Below are 15,458 nucleotides of genomic sequence, written 5' to 3'. Positions count from 1 at the left end.
TTGCGTTGTATGTACCTGGTTCCTATGAAGGTCAGAAGAAGGTATCAGATCCCCTGGAACAGCAGTTACAAGTGGCTGTGAGCCATGGTTTGGATGCTTGGAATTGAACCCGAGTCCTCTGCCAGAGCAACCAGTGCTCTTACCCACTGAGCCACCTCTCCAGCCCCAACCCTGGGGATTTTTAACAACTTTTCAAAGATCATTTGAGACAGGGTTTCACTATTCTTCCCAGGCTGGCCTCAATTCACTGTGTAGTTCAAGTCTTGTAATTCTCCTGTGTCCGTCTCCCGAGTACAAAGATTATAGGCATTTACCATCATGCCTGCCTTCTGGGGTTTTCAGTTCCTAATGACAGACCAGGTTGGGGAGAGAGATCAAGACCCCAGAAGGGAAGAAAAGGCAAGAAAGAGGATGTAACCATCCTGAGGACCACCAACTTGACCTCATTGTTCCAAGACAGCCGAGTCCCAGGTTCCCTCAAAGGGCCCTGCTGGCAGAGATGGAAGGAGAGAGAGCACCACACGCTGCTTGGCTGGACACAAGCATGAGAAGCAAGCTCTTTCCACTGAGCTGCCCTCCCCCAAACTGGCTTTGTGCCCTTTAACAAAGCTATTACAGTTATGATTGGCGGTCACGAGAATGTTGTCACTGCTTTTCCCGCTTCCTCACCTCTGCCCTCCTGCAGATAGTCTATTTATTAGAGGCAGCCTGTCTGGGATCCAAATGGTCCTGGGAACGAGTTCACAGAGAATTCCGCTCAGAGAAGCTGCAGGCTACACTGAGCTGGCTCAACCATTTACTGCGTGGTAAAGAATTTCAGTTTTATTACCTAGTTATTTTGCGCAAACTGGAAGGAATGAATGAACGGCATTTGTGGTATCCATCTGATGAATGGAGGTCGGGCATCAGTGCAGAATTTTTCTCCGATTTCATCATGTCTAAAGGCGTGGTTTTACTGCCCGTGGCCAGCTGCTTCCCTTTCTTCTCATTCACAGATACTCCACCAATGGGGTCTTCATTAGACTGAAAAATATGTGTAAGACAAAATGCTGAAAGAATATAGATGAAGCCATGTAGATTCATTGGAAAGTAGCCTTACGTAGATAGATGCCCATCAAAAGAAGGTCTGTAATATTCCTCATATGGAAAAGGCTGTGTTGATTAATATAGGGTTTTTTTTTTTTTGATTTTTCGAGACAGGGTTTCTCCGTAGCCTTTGATTCCTGTCCTGGAACTAGCTCTTGTAGACCAGGCTGGCCTTGAACTCACAGAGATCTGCCTGTCTCTGCCTCCCGAGTGCTGGGATAAAGGTGTGCACCACCACCGCCCGGCTTTTTTTTTTCCGATTAATGTCATTCACACAGCACAGAGAGAGACACAGACAGACACATTACATCACACACACACAGTACAGACTTACCTTGGGCACTGCAGGCGGCACCCCAGTCCTCTCAGCCAGCTCTCTGACGTTAATATAGATTATCTCCGTGTTACCCCACTTATTTCAGAATGCCGTGCAGATAGTATCTACATGTTTTAATTTGAAATCAAGTGAGGACTAACATCTGCTCTCTCTTTCCAAAGAGTTGCCTTAGTTACGGGAACAGAACAACCGCCCTGCACGGTGTAGAAAACACTGTTGGTCTGAGTTGGGAGTCCCTGACTGTATGTGTAACCCTGGTCAGGCTTCTGATGCCCCTCATGCTTCAGTATCTATGTGTGAGAAAGGGGGTGGAGGAACAGAAATGAAGAAAAAGGTCTTTACTTACGCAATGAGAAAATATATTGTAAAGATAAAACACGTCTAACATTCCCATGTTGGCAGAGTTCTGAGCACGCTGTTCCGAGTCTGAACCTACCATGGAGACGTGGGCAGGATGCATGCCAGGCCTCCGATAATGGGGAGTTTTCGCGCTGACTGTGCTTCCTGTTGCCTGAATAGACATGGGGAAATTACAGAAAAGTGGCTGGGAGCCCAGGATGGAGAATTAAAGGGAAGGGCCCAGCACAGCCGCTGTGACTGGGAGCCTCTTCTGTTGTTTTATGACAGTAGAAGGTCCCTTGGGCAGCTGCTGCTGCACACGCCCGTAGCAAGAGAAAATGGTGAGACATGAATAGAAGTCTCGGGAACCTGGTGGGCTGGCCAGCTAGAATCGCGGTCAGGCTGTTGACTAAGGCAGCAGGCTGTCAAGCTGATGTCAAGGAGGAGGTGACTTTTCAGTGTGTGTGGGAGGCTCAGTGAAGACAGCAGGTGTGGGTAGGTGGGAGGCAATAGAAGGCTGAAGAATTATTAACCAGACAACTCCTGTGTGTGGGTGAAGGTTCATAAAAGCTCTCTTTCTCTCGAGGCTGAATGTGTTCCAGGTAGATCTGAGAGGGCTGGGTTCTACCTCCCGGAACAGAGTTACTTGAAAGAGAATGTGGTCTTATTCTTGGATCCGAGTCTGAGTTTCAGCTCGGCTGCACTCGAATGCTCCAGGGCACACCAAATGCTTTATATTCATTAAAGGTTCCTATTTGTCTCTTCCAGCTTCTGAGTCCTGCTCCTGGTACCTAATCTCTGCTCCTGCCTTCACTTTCCTCCTAATGTGAGCAAAACCTTCCCTGTCTCTCAGGTTCTCCTTTCTGTCCCCTGGGCTGCATCCTTCCTTGGTGTGTTCTTTCTGTGTGTGTGTGTGTGTGTGTGTACATGTGTGTGTGTGTGTGTCTAAGCATGCTCTATATCCTTTACCGTTGTTCTCCCAAATCTATTTCAACTGTTGAAGATACAGGATCCACTCTTTGCAGTTGAGAAAGATTCTCACTCTGACAAGCACATTTATCCTATCACTTACTCAATTTGGACAGATTCTCTTTAGTAGCTCCAATGGTAGCATTATTCTCAAATTTTATTCTGCATTTTAATCTAGGTCCTGCTAACTGCGCAAGAAAATACCCAGTCCTTGTAAAGAACACCTTATTAAAATGAGGCAACAATATCTCCCTCTAAATCTAATCCTATTAGAATGTCTATAAAAGAGCCCAACTGTGGTGGCGCACACCTTTAATCCCAGCACTCGGGAGGCAGAGGCTGGTAGATCTCTGTGAGTTCAAGGCCAGCCTGGTTTACTACAGCTAGTTAGTTCCAGGTCAGCTAGAGGAATCCTGTCGAAAAGAAAGAAAGAGAGAGAGAGAGAGAGAGAGAGAGAGAGAGAGAAAGAAAGAAAGAAAATCTGTTCTTCAAATAATGCCTTAGTGGCTGCCAACAGCCCTCACCGCAGTAACTTGGGTCACCTTTAGGAACTTTCTATGACTGGTAGACTAAGTTAACCTGCAGCCTTCGGTTGGTTAACGTTTTTTTCTCTTTAGGGCTCTGCCCTTCCCGATAAAGGGATCGCTGTTACCTTGTCACTTCCACTCCATTTCGCACTTATTCTTTTTGGAGGGAGGCAGCTTCAAGACAGGGTTTCTCTGTGTACTTTGGAGCCTGTTTTGGAACTTGCTCTGTAGACCAGGCTGGCTTTGAACTCCCACCACCGCCCGGCTAGCTCTTTTATTCTTAAATCCTTTGGATTTGCCAGTCATTTTATTAAGCTTAGTTTTATAGATCTTCACTTTCATTTTATATTTGTTTCTGCTTCCATTTCCTACCAAGCCTACTTGGAAAACTATCCCCACTTTTTTATTTTGTTCCTGTAGCAAATATGCAATTGGCATGATATTTTTTGTTTGTTTGTTTTTGTGGGTCTAACTTCAGAGTTATTAAGTCTTTTCTGCCTATAACCTGGTCCTTTGGGGCTTAACTAAATTCTGGTTCTGGGCCTAGGGATTAATTTGCACTATTTACCGTCTTATGTTTTCTGCTGAGAAGCCAAGTTCATCTAAGCCCCACAGGGGACACCTAGGAACCTGGGAGAGTTGCCTGGCCACCTAAATTGCATTCTTCCTCAATTGGCTGAGATGTTTGTCAGGTCAGGGACAGCAAGCTCTGCCACCTTCAGTGGCCAGGTTAGACTGTTTATCATGTAAATGCTCATAATCTGTTTTAGAAGTCTGGCTTTTATCAAGGCTACAATAGCAAACTGGGGGAGGGGTTTAGGGTCTCACAAAGTGTAGGCTTGCTCAGACTTGACGGGTAGCCAAGGATGGCCTTGAATTTATGATCCTTCTGCTCCCACCTCTCAAGTGCTGGGATTACAGACATGTACAGCCATGCCCAGTTTGATTCTGTGTTGAGCTATGAGCCCAGATCTGCCAGCCCCAGCTCTCCTATTTTTAGGAACTGAATTATTGTGTTGAGCTGCATGGCAGCTCTTATCCCACAGTTTGTAAGCAGCTCACAGACTTGTCGTCATTGACTATATAGCATTGCCCAGGGCATTGCTTTAGTCTCTGCTAGTTTTCGGGCGTGTTATAGGCAGTTTAGTAGGCTATGCTTCCTTCTGGAATCCAAGTGCTGTGGTTTCTCTTACAAATTATTGCATTTGTATGTCACTTTAGGCTTGTTTCAAAGTATGCCTAACTTGAGGCTGGCAAGAGCAGGTAAAAAGTGCTTAATGCCAACCCTAAGGACCTGAGCTCAATCCCCAGAACCCATATGGCAGGAGAGATCAAACTCCCCAGAGTAGTACCCGGACCGCCACATATGCACAGCAATGTGTGCACATATACATTGATAAAAATAAAGTAATAGTAAGTGTAAAAAAGTTTTTTAAATATGCCACATTTATTTGTAATGCCTTATACATATAATCTTGGCACTTGGGAAGCAGAGGTAGGAAGATAAAAGTCATACCTGGAAATATGAGTTTGAGAACCACTTGGGTAATATATAAATCTGTCTAAAAAAAACTAGAATAAAACCTGTAGAGAGTAATAAAAGATGTTCCAAAGAAATTGAAATGCCTTTACCCGATTCCCTAAGCTTAATGCTTTTGTTCTGCTTGAACACCCGACACCCCACACCCCGAGGCTGCTGTAATCGGCTCCTTTTACTTGCCACATGGATTGAACTTTCTTCTGTGTTGTGATTTTACTTTCTCTTATTCCCTGCCCTTCTAACTACAGCTCTCCATCCTTAATGTTCCCTATAGGAGTGTGTGTGTGTGTGTGTGTGTGTGTGTGTGTGTGTGTGTGTGTGCACTTGTCTACCCCTTGCTCTGCATCACAGTCCAAACCTGCCTGCCTGACCTCGAAGGCTTCTATACTCAGAACAGCCTCACAATTTGGTACAGAAATTCAAGAGAGCCTCCCAGTTCTAACAAGTCAACTGTAGAAGCTGAGCAGGTGTAGTGCCTAGGAGAATGACCCTGAGATAAACTAAACCCCCTCTGCCCATCTCAGCATCTGCCCGGTCATCACTGTGGACACTGACATTGTCCGTTTCCTTCTCTAGAAGTTTCAGGCACCTGTAAGAGAGACCTGTGTGGAGTGTCAGAAGACTGTGTACCCCATGGAGCGTCTCCTGGCCAACCAGCAGGTGTTTCACATCAGCTGTTTCCGCTGCTCCTATTGCAACAACAAACTTAGGTAAGTCAGTCCCGAATAGGCCTCTCTGCATAGTGAGAGCTCGCGGGGACTCTGGCTTGTAGCACACACTGCTGGTACTGAGGCTCCCAGGAGAGAGACAGCTCCGTCTTACAGAATGATGATGATGTTGGGGACTCCTTGATGCATTGATGTGTGAGAACTGAAGCCTAAAATACTATGAACTGCTAATAAAACCCCTCACCCATGACTAGATTTTGTAGTGTTTTCCTGTGGTGCCTTTGAACCATAACCTTAAATCCTAAGGCATAGCATGGGCTTGGAATCCCAGCTACAGTGGGACGTTGAGGCAGAAAGGCCTCAAGCTCATGGCCTGCCTGGACAACTTAGTGAAACCATGTCTCAAAACAAAGAGTGAAAAAGAAGGCCGAGGGTATAGCCCAGTGGTAAGCTCCTGGGTTCAGTCCTCACAGTGGAGAAAGGTAGGGGAAGGGCCCTAAAGCAAAACTGTCAATATGGGGAAATATTTCATATTACTTTTTTTGTTTTTTGTTTTTTCGAAACACAGTTTCTCTGTAGCTCATGCAATCCACCTGCCTCTGCCTCCTGAGTGCTGGGATTAAAGGTGAGCACCACCACCGCCCAGCACATTACTTAATTTTAAATTGCATAGTTTCAGAAAGGAAATATCCAAAATGTCGCTTTCTCCATCTTTCCTTCCCAAACAAGTATCCTAGAACACTTTTGAAAGATGTTCTGGCATCTACAGGGTTCTTAGGTTTGTTTTAAGATTTATTTATTGGCCGGGCGATGGTGGCGCACGCCTTTAATCCCAGCACTCGCGAGGCAGAGGCAGGCGGATCTCTGTGAGTTCCAGACCAGCCTGGTCTACAGAGCTAGTGCCAGGACAGGCTCCAAAGCCACAAAGAAACCCTGTCTCGAAAAACCAAAAAAAAAAAAAATTTATTATTGTGTATATAGTGTTCTGCCTGCATTTACACCTATAGGCCAGAAGAGGCATTAGGTCTCATTTTAGATGGTTGCGAGCCACCATAAGGTTGCTGGGAATAGAATTTAAGTCCTCTGGAAGAGGAGCCAGTGCTCTTAACCTCTGAGCCATCTCTCCAGCCCCACCTATGGGGTTTTGTAGCTCACAGCAGCTAGAGCCAGAGTGGTAGCTCTATCTAGATAATGCTCCTTACACTGCATCAAGATCTGCCTCTGGGATCTCCACTCTAGTTCTTTCTCTGCCCATTGAATTAATTTTTAAAATTTATTTATAGCCAGGCGGTGGTGGTGCACGCCTTTAATCCCAGCACTCGGGAGGCAGAGGCAGGCGGATCTCTGTGAGTTCTAGACCAGCCTGGTCTACAAGAGCTAGTTCCAGGACAGGCTCCAAAACCACAGTGAAATCCCGTCTCGAAAAACCAAAAATATAAAAATAAAAAAAATAAAATTTATTTATTTGTTTATTGGTTTTTCAAGACAGGGTTTCTCTGTATAGCCTTGGCTGTCCTTAAGCTCACTCTGTAGACCAGGCTTGCCTCAAACTCAGAGATCCATGTGCTTCTGCCTCCTGAGTGCTGGCTTAAAGGTGTACTCTACCACTGACCATCTTTGAATTAATTTTTTTTCAACAAAACATGTATCTCTTTTGGGGGAATGCTGTCATTGCTATCACCCTTTAATTTTTTTATATACATATGAGTGTCTTACCTGCAGGTATGTCTGCACCACATGAATGCCTAGTGTCTGCAGAGGCTAGACAGGGCATCAGATCCCCTAGAACTAGAGTTACAGATGGTTGCAACCTGCCATGTGGGTGCTGGGTCCTCTGGAAGAGCAGCCAGTGCTTAACCTCTTCAGCCATCATTCCAACCCCTGTTGTGATCCTTTGAAAGCCATTACAGTGGGCTGAGCATGGTGGCGCACCTTTAGTTCCAGCACTCGAGAACAGAGGCAGGTGGAGTTCTGTGGCTTCAAATCTAGCCTGGTCTACATAGAGAGATTCTAGCTGTTTTGGTTTTCAAGGTTTCTCTGTTGTTTTGAAGCCTGTTCTGGAACTTGCTCTGTGACCAGGCTGGTCTCCAACTCACAGAAATCTGCCTGTCCCTGCCTCCCAAGCCATGGGATTAAAGGTGTGCTTCACTACCACCACTGTGAGAGTCTATCTTAAAAAAAAAAAAGGCTAGGCAGTGGTGGCACACGCCTTTTATCCCAGCACTCAGGAGGCAGAGACAGGTGGAACTCTGTGAGTTCAAGTCAAGACCAGCCTCATCTACAGAGTTCCAGAACAGACTTCAAAGCTACATAGAGAAACCCTGTCTTGAAAAAAAAAAAATTAAAATGGGTAAGGCATATCCATCTCCTGGCTCCTTCTCTTATAGGCCATGACTTGCTTTTATCCAATCAGGATTAGACACTAAGTGCTAAGTATTTCAGCACATTGTATCCATCCTTACAGAGTTGTGCTTTTAAGGTTAGCAAATTGAGAGACTAGGAAGAAAAAGATAGGAGTTACAGGTTACAAATACTGTAATGTATGGCTGATCAGAGCCAAGCGGGATTACCTAGGGTAGGCTCACAGAGAAGTAATTGTTAAACATCTTGATAGAGAATGAAGTCATTTGGAAATGAGGAATTGCATATGGTAAGGAGAGAAACCAGTGAAGGTTTGGCCGAGGGAGAGACCAGGGAGAGACCGTCTTGTAAAGATAAAAATAGACAGTGCTCTACCTGAATCAGAAGGATTTCAAGTTCAAGGCCAGCCTGGGTCTGGGGAGGGCTAGAGTTGTGCGTTCAGGCCCTCCCCAGAAAAAAAAGAAAAGCTCTTAAAAGAAGATAAGGTATCCTGGGCATTGGTGGCACGCCTCTTTAATAAGAGGCAGGCGGATCTCTTGAATTTAAGGCTAACCTGGAGGGAAGAGAGAGTAAGGTATGTTATTAAGGTATTATGATAGGGCATTTATGTGCTTTTAAAGATATTTTCCTGGAAAAAAAAAAGATATTTTCCTGGGACCGGAGATAGAGCTCAGTTAATACAGTGTTTACCTGCTATGTACAAGACCCTGTATGTTCCCAGCACCTACCCCACAGCGGGACGGGAGACTTTCTTACCGTCTTAGGTGGAAGCCTGCTGATGTAAAGGAGACTCACTGACTTTATGTCTTCTCTTTTGATGACAGTCTAGGGACATATGCCTCCTTACATGGAAGAATCTACTGCAAGCCTCACTTCAACCAGCTCTTCAAGTCTAAAGGCAATTATGACGAAGGCTTTGGGCACAGACCGCATAAGGCTCTTTGGGCAAGCAAAAGTGAAAATGAAGAGACCACAGAGAGACCAGCCCAGCCTCCAAATGCAGGGGAGACCCCCCATAGCCCCGGGGTAGAAGATGCCCCCATCGCCAAGGTGGGTGTCCTAGCTGCAAGTATGGAAGCCAAGGCTTCCTTTCAGAGGGAGAAGGAAGATAAGCCAGCTGAGACCAAGAAACTGAAGATCGCCTGGCCACCCCCAGCTGAGCTTGGCAGTTCAGGAAGTACCATGGAGGAAGGGTTCAAAGTCTCTAAGCCCAAGTGGCCTCCCGAGGAGGAAACTGGCAAGGCGGAGGCTCCCGAGGACGTAGACCTGGACCTGAAGAAGCTGCGGCGTTCTTCCTCGCTGAAGGAGCGGAGCCGGCCGTTCACTGTAGCAGCCTCATTCCGGACCTCTTCGGTCAAGAGCCCCAAGACGTCGCCTCTCGGGAAAAGCTGGAGCATGTCCGAGCACAATGAGGAGTTTGGAGGAGGGTTAGTAACGGAAAGGAAACGCATGGAAAGTGCCGAAGGCCCTGGGCAGAATGGAAACGTGGACAAGGCACGCCGCCAGAGCAGGGATTCCGCCAGGGAGGAAGCGGTGAGGAGTAAGGACATTCATGGTGTTGAGCTGGAGAGTGAGAATTTCATAGAAAACGGAGCAAACCTAGATGAAGATTATAGCAATGACCTCACGCAGCAATCACCACTAGAACCCGAGTCTCCGGGTTGGTCCCGCTTTGTGGACACCACTCCTACTAAAGAATTCACTACCCAGAATCAAAAATCTCAAGATGTTGGGTTCTGGGAGGGGGAAGTGGTCAGAGAGCTGTCTGTGGAGGAACAGATAAAAAGAAATCGGTACTACGACGAGGATGAGGATGAAGAATAACAGAATGCCCTGGTGCTGGCTTTAAACTCCCACAATGCTAATCTCACTTCCCTTTATCAAGTGGTGCGCAGAGACAGGCAGCCAACTGTCATCTATGTGGGAGCCACTTGGGAAAGAAATTCCTGCTACCAAAACAGAAAACAAGCAAAGAGAATCCATTCTAAGTGCATTATTGAAACTCCATTTTAGGCCTGATATGGTGGTAGACACCTTTAATCCCAGCACTCAGAAGGCAAAGCAGCAGATCTCTGAGTTCTAAGCCAGTCTGATCTACAAAGAAGTTCTAGGACAACCAGAGTTGCACAGAGAAAGCCCATCTCAAAACCTCAAAAAGGAAGAACGAGAGAGAGAAAGGAAAGAAACTCCATTTTTAGCAGTGAAGAATGCATAAGGGCTAAGTGGGGATTCCCTGGGTGATGCAGCCAGCGCTCACTGCATTTCCAAAAGTCAATATTAAAATGTCTAGACAGGGACACATTTTCACACTACAAACAAAACCATTGTGGATTGGAAACAAACAGAACAGATTTAGGTGCCTACATATCATGACCAGAAGCACTTTAGTATAAAGGGCAAGTGTAGATATTTTTACCAATTTCCTTTTTTAGTACTCAATGTTAAATCAAGTATTTAGTCTTTCAAAAATTTTTTATGCTTTTCCTCCCTCTGGTAGATATGGGAAACTATCGCTTTACATCCTGCTCTCTGCATTTTTGATTACTGAGCTATTATACAGCCACCTGTGGCCCAGTGAGATGGCTCACTGACTAAAGGTGCTTGCTGCACAAACCTGGCCACCTGAGTTCGACCTGCAGCACCCATGTAAAGGTGAGCGAGCAGGCGGCCACAAAGTTATCATCTGACAAATGTGCCCTGTGGCACACACGCCCATCAAAAATAAACAATTTAAAAAGATAAGCCACCCTTCCGAAATAACTTGGAGACAAAGACAAGCCTATATGCTTTAGTGCTTGGAGAGACCCAAGTGTACCCAGTCTGTAGCATTTGCCAGTGTGTTTATCTGATCTCTAGGTGATTACCTCCTCTTTGTACACTTTACTGAAAGCTGAAATGTTTTTATAATACCTTTGGATTAGTGTTCACCGTGCTCCCTGTAGAACACAATGAAGAGGACTCCAGGAGAGATAACAGGAGGGACAGCCTAAGCTCAGACCTCTGCCTATCAGCTCTGAGGTATTGATTTTTATGACAGATAATATTTCCAGGGTTAGATTAAATCAGTTTTAGGTCTTTCTTCTTGGATGGTGGCCTAGCTTGAGTCTCTGGTGTGCTAGAAGACAGGGCTGAAAGCCACTGACAGGAGGAAGTTCATTTCCTCATGCAGGTCGTAGTCTGTGGTCCTCAGAGGAAGCCGGGCAGGAAACTGGAGGCAGGAACGTTGCTCACGGGTTCAGTTTCCACGTCTTACTCAGCTGGCTTTTGTGTACAACCAGGGCCGCCTGCCCGGGGTGTCTCTGCTCACAACAACTGAACCCACAGACTGAGATTCCCAGACCATTCATTCTGTTTCTCAAGTTGGCAAAAACCAGCCCAGGTAGTTTTCTCTGACTTTAGAACATTCTGAGTGAGTACAGGGTACATTTGTTAAATGTGGCTGATATCACGAATCATGTATGGGGGGTGTTTTTAAGGTAGAGGCCTTTGGGCATTTGTGGAGATGTTAAATAATGCTTCCTTATAGTCTTTAGCCTAAAACTTTTTTATTCAATAAAGCTTTTAATTTACATTTCAACTTTCCACTGTTCGTTTGTTTCCATTGTTAGGTTCTCGGGTCTCCTGACCTTCTCTAACGTCAGCAGTTTGAGGGGGAATGTGCTGGAAATCCATTTCACCACTAGATGGTGACATTGAGCTGAATTGTGACGTTTCATCCACCCTGAAGGAAGACAAAATTTTTCTGGAAAATTGCAAGTAATTTGGCAAGAGAGTTAGTATGTACTTTCAAATGAGCTGTTTGTTTTGCCAATTCCAATTCCAGTGGTGGTTTTTACTGTTTATTGTATTCAACATTTAGTAATTCACCTTACAATTATGCCTAACATGCAAAATATAATTTCCAACCATCTCTGCTGAAAATGCCTGTTTTTCAGTCTGGGTGTGAGCATGTTTAGTTGTCTATTTCTTCTGCAGAGTCGACGTTTGCTTCTGTTGTTAATTTGTTGTTTTAATACTACCCTGGAAAACCAGGTGTGGTGGCCCATGCCTATAATCCCAGGACTCAGGAGGCTGAGGCAGGAGGATTACTGTGAGTTGGAGGCCAGCCTAAGCCACAAAGTAAGACCCTGTCTCAACAAAACAAAGCAAAAAGAGACTGGAGAGATGGGACAACATTTTAGAGTGCTTGCTGTTCTTCAAAGGACCCAGGTTTAGCTCCCAGCACCCTCATGGTGGCTCACAACCATCCTAATTCCAGTTCTAGAGGGTCCGACATCCACAGATATATATCTACCCAACGAAAATATACACTTAAATGAAGATTATAAGCAAGCTGGAGTGGTGATTTGTTCTATCATCCCAGCATGCAAGATGCAGAGGCAGTTTTCTATGATTGGATTTTTGGGGGATGTAGGTATACTTTGGGGACAGTTTGTTATATCATCCAGCCTCTTCTCTAGTCTTTTTTGGTTTTTTCGAGACAGGGTTTCTCTGTAGCTTTGGAGCCTGTCCTGGAACTAGCTCTTGTAGACCAGGCTGGCCTCGCACTCACAGAGATCTGCCTGCCTCTGCCTCCCGAGTGCTGGGATTAAAGGCGTGTGCCACTCTTCTCTAGTTTTATGAATATATGGCAAGGTACCCCTGCTCTTGCCTTCGTCCCTCGCTGAAATCTACTATGCTCGGTGAAGATTTGGTGCACCAACCTCACTGACACAGGAAATACCCGGTCCTGGCCTGCGCTTCACTGCCCCTACTGTGTACTTTCCCCTTTGATCTCTCCACCTTGCACAGACTAAACACGCTGCATTTTGTACAAAGCACCTTGAGTGCCGTGGACAGCCACTGGATGTCACCATGTGGCGGGGCTTCAGGGAAAGCAGGCTGAGTGCAGTGGACAGCCACTGGATGTCACCATGTGGCGGGGCTTCCTGGACTGAGGTTACTGTCTCTGTGCCTTTCAGGGGATGAGACAGACATCATTACTATGAAGGTATAAAGAATAAAACAAAGTCACTGGGTTTGATATACTAATGTCTCTGTCATGAGAATGGCTCAGTAACACAAACATCTTTAGAAAACAGTACAGTCCTAGAGTCAAACAAAAGAGGGTACCTCTTTTTCCTGTGGGGAAAGCAGGAGAAGGGGCCATATTTGGACTCCATAGGGTTCAGGAGACCGTTCCTGTCTGCTGTAGATCAGCCGGCAGCTGGCTGTTTGGCCAACACCAGGCTGTGTGAAACTGCTTTACGTGAGATCTCTGTCAGAAATGGCCGCTAGCTGGAGACCTGTTCAGGGTAGAAGTCAGCAAGGCGAAAGGGTGTCTCCCTCAGGGTTGGCAGTTCCCAGTTCCAGAGGTTCATAAACTGGGTTTCTGAGACTCTCTGGGGTGTCAGCTAGAGGCCAACGCCCAGGATTTAGACTGGCAACTCTGAGGCTCTCCGTCAGCCAGGGTTTACATTTCCTAAGTCTTACCTGCTGCCTTTGGCTCCTCACAGCCTCTCGACTGCAGTCTCAGCTTCTCTGTCATCTCTCATTTTCTAGATACTTCTGCCTCTGCTGGGGCTTCTCACAGTCTACCCTAGATCATGACTCCTACATTCCACTCGTGAGCCCTTTCCTCCCAATAAGCTTTGTGTGACTAAGGTATATAGATGTATAAAGTAGGTATACAAACAAAATGTTTAATGATAATAAATCATATATATAAAATGGCGGGAGAAGGAGTTGATACAGGATTCATTCTGCCTGTCCTGGAACTCACTTTGTAGACCAGATTGACCTAGAACCCACAGAGATCCACCTGTCTCTGCCTCCTGAATGTTGGGATTGAAGGGGGCACCACCACGCCCAACTGAATTATTTTTATGTGTAGGAGTTCTTTGCCTGTATGTGTATCTGTGCATCACATATGTGACTGGTGCCATGGAGGCCGGAAGAGAAAACTGATCCCTTGCAACTGGAATTACAGATGGTTATGATCTGTTATGTGGGTGCTGGGAATTGAACTTGGATCCTCTGGAAGAACAGCCAGTGCTGCCCTGAGCCATCTCTCCAGCACAAGTATATAGTTAGTTAGTTAGTTAGTTAGTTAGTTAATTAGTTAGTTAGTTAGTTTTTCGAGAAAGGGTTTCTCTGTAGCTTTGGAGCCTGTCCAGGAACTAGCTCTTGTAGACCAGGCTGGTCTCGAACTCACAGAGATCCGCCTGCCTCTGCCTCCCGAGTGCTGGGTTTAAAGGCGTGTGCCACCACCACCCCGCTACAAGTATTTATTTTAAAACAATCCTTTGGTATACATATAATTTTACTCTTTATGAAATCAAATGGATTTCTTGTTTACTTTTGCATAATTAAAACTTGAATATTTGCACATTAAATCTTTTGCTTACTTTTAGATTGATTGATTTATGTATATGAATGTCTTGCCTGCATGCAGTATGTATGTGCACTACAGGAGCGCCTCATATTCCAGATGTCAGAAGAGGGCATATGACCCTGGAACTGGAGTTAAGGTGTTTGTGAGCCACCATGGGGGTTCTAGGAAGCAAGCCTGAATCTTTTTTTTTTTTTTTTTGGTTTTTTGAGACAGGGTTTCTCTGTGGTTTTGGAGCCTGTCCTGGAACTAGTTCTTGTAGACCAGGCTGGCCTCGAACTCACAGAGATCCGCCTGCCTCTGCCCCCCAAGTGCTGGGATTAAAGGTGTGCGCCACCACAAGCAAGCCTGGGTCTTTAGCAACAACATGTTTTTATTTTTATTTTTTTTAATTTATTTATTTCTTTATTAATTAATTAAACAACATGTTTTTAACTGCTAAATCGTTTCTCCAGCCCCTGCATATTAAATCTTAATCTTTGGTATTTGTGGTAGTTTGAATGTAATTGGCTCCCATAAACCTATAGGGAGTGGCACACTATTAAGAGGTGTGGCCTTGTTGGAGTAGGTGTGGCCTTGTTGGAGTAGGTGTGGCCTTGTTGAAGGAAGTGTGTCACTGTTGTGAGGGAAGTCTCCTTTGCTCAAGGTTTGCTCAGTGTGATGCTCAGTTCACTTCCTGTTGCCTTCTGATCAAGATGTAGCCAGCCCATGTCTACCTGCACACTTCCATGCTCCCTACCACCTCAATTAAATGTTTTCCTTTATAAGAGTTGCCATGGTGTCTCTTCACAGCAATAGAAACCCAACTAAAGCATCTTCAACACTTTTTTTTTTTTGAGACGGGGTCTCACAGTGTGAGCCTGGCTGATTACCTCTATTTCCTGAGTGCTAGAAATGTAATAGTTATATTTTAATAATTAATAGTTAGAGTTTATAATTATCAGTACATGAACCCCACTTCACATATTTAGCACAAATGGCAGAATTCAGAGGCTGGAAAATCAATGATCACCCTTAGCTCTGGTGATTCTCTGGAATTGTTTTTCTTTGTTTGAGACAGGGTCTCCTTATGTAAGTTTCCTGTCCTGGAACTCAAGTGTGAAGACCAGGCTAGCCTCCACCTCCTGTTGATCTGAGTACTGAGATTAAGTGTGTCCCACTACACCCTGCAGTCTCTGGAACTTTTGTGAGAATGCTGTGTGTGTATATGTGTAGCTGATGGGGTTTGAACTCAGGTCCTCTTATTAGCATAAACCCTCTT

General features: G+C 45.3%; 1 protein-coding gene across 3 annotated transcripts in view; it reads left to right on the top strand.

Annotated features, from left to right (window-relative positions):
• Lima1 (LIM domain and actin binding 1) overlaps positions 1–11,404 on the top strand; it is a 117,583-nt gene extending 106,179 nt beyond the window's left edge. For all 3 annotated transcript variants that reach the window (XM_050122414.1, XM_050122412.1, XM_050122413.1), the window contains 2 exons: positions 5,375–5,508; positions 8,652–11,404. In XM_050122414.1, coding sequence (XP_049978371.1) covers positions 5,375–5,508; positions 8,652–9,651 — 1,134 coding nt within the window. In that variant the 3' untranslated portion in view covers positions 9,652–11,404. The remainder of the gene's footprint in view (positions 1–5,374; positions 5,509–8,651) is intronic.
• The last annotated feature ends 4,054 nt before the right edge of the window (positions 11,405–15,458 follow it).

The sequence above is a fragment of the Alexandromys fortis genome, unplaced genomic scaffold (genome assembly GCF_014885135.2).
Source record: "Alexandromys fortis isolate MF-2015 unplaced genomic scaffold, M_Fortis_MF-2015_v1.1 scaffold_216, whole genome shotgun sequence".
Classification (NCBI taxonomy): Eukaryota; Metazoa; Chordata; class Mammalia; order Rodentia; family Cricetidae; genus Alexandromys; species Alexandromys fortis.
This window is presented reverse-complemented; position numbering and strand designations above follow the sequence as displayed.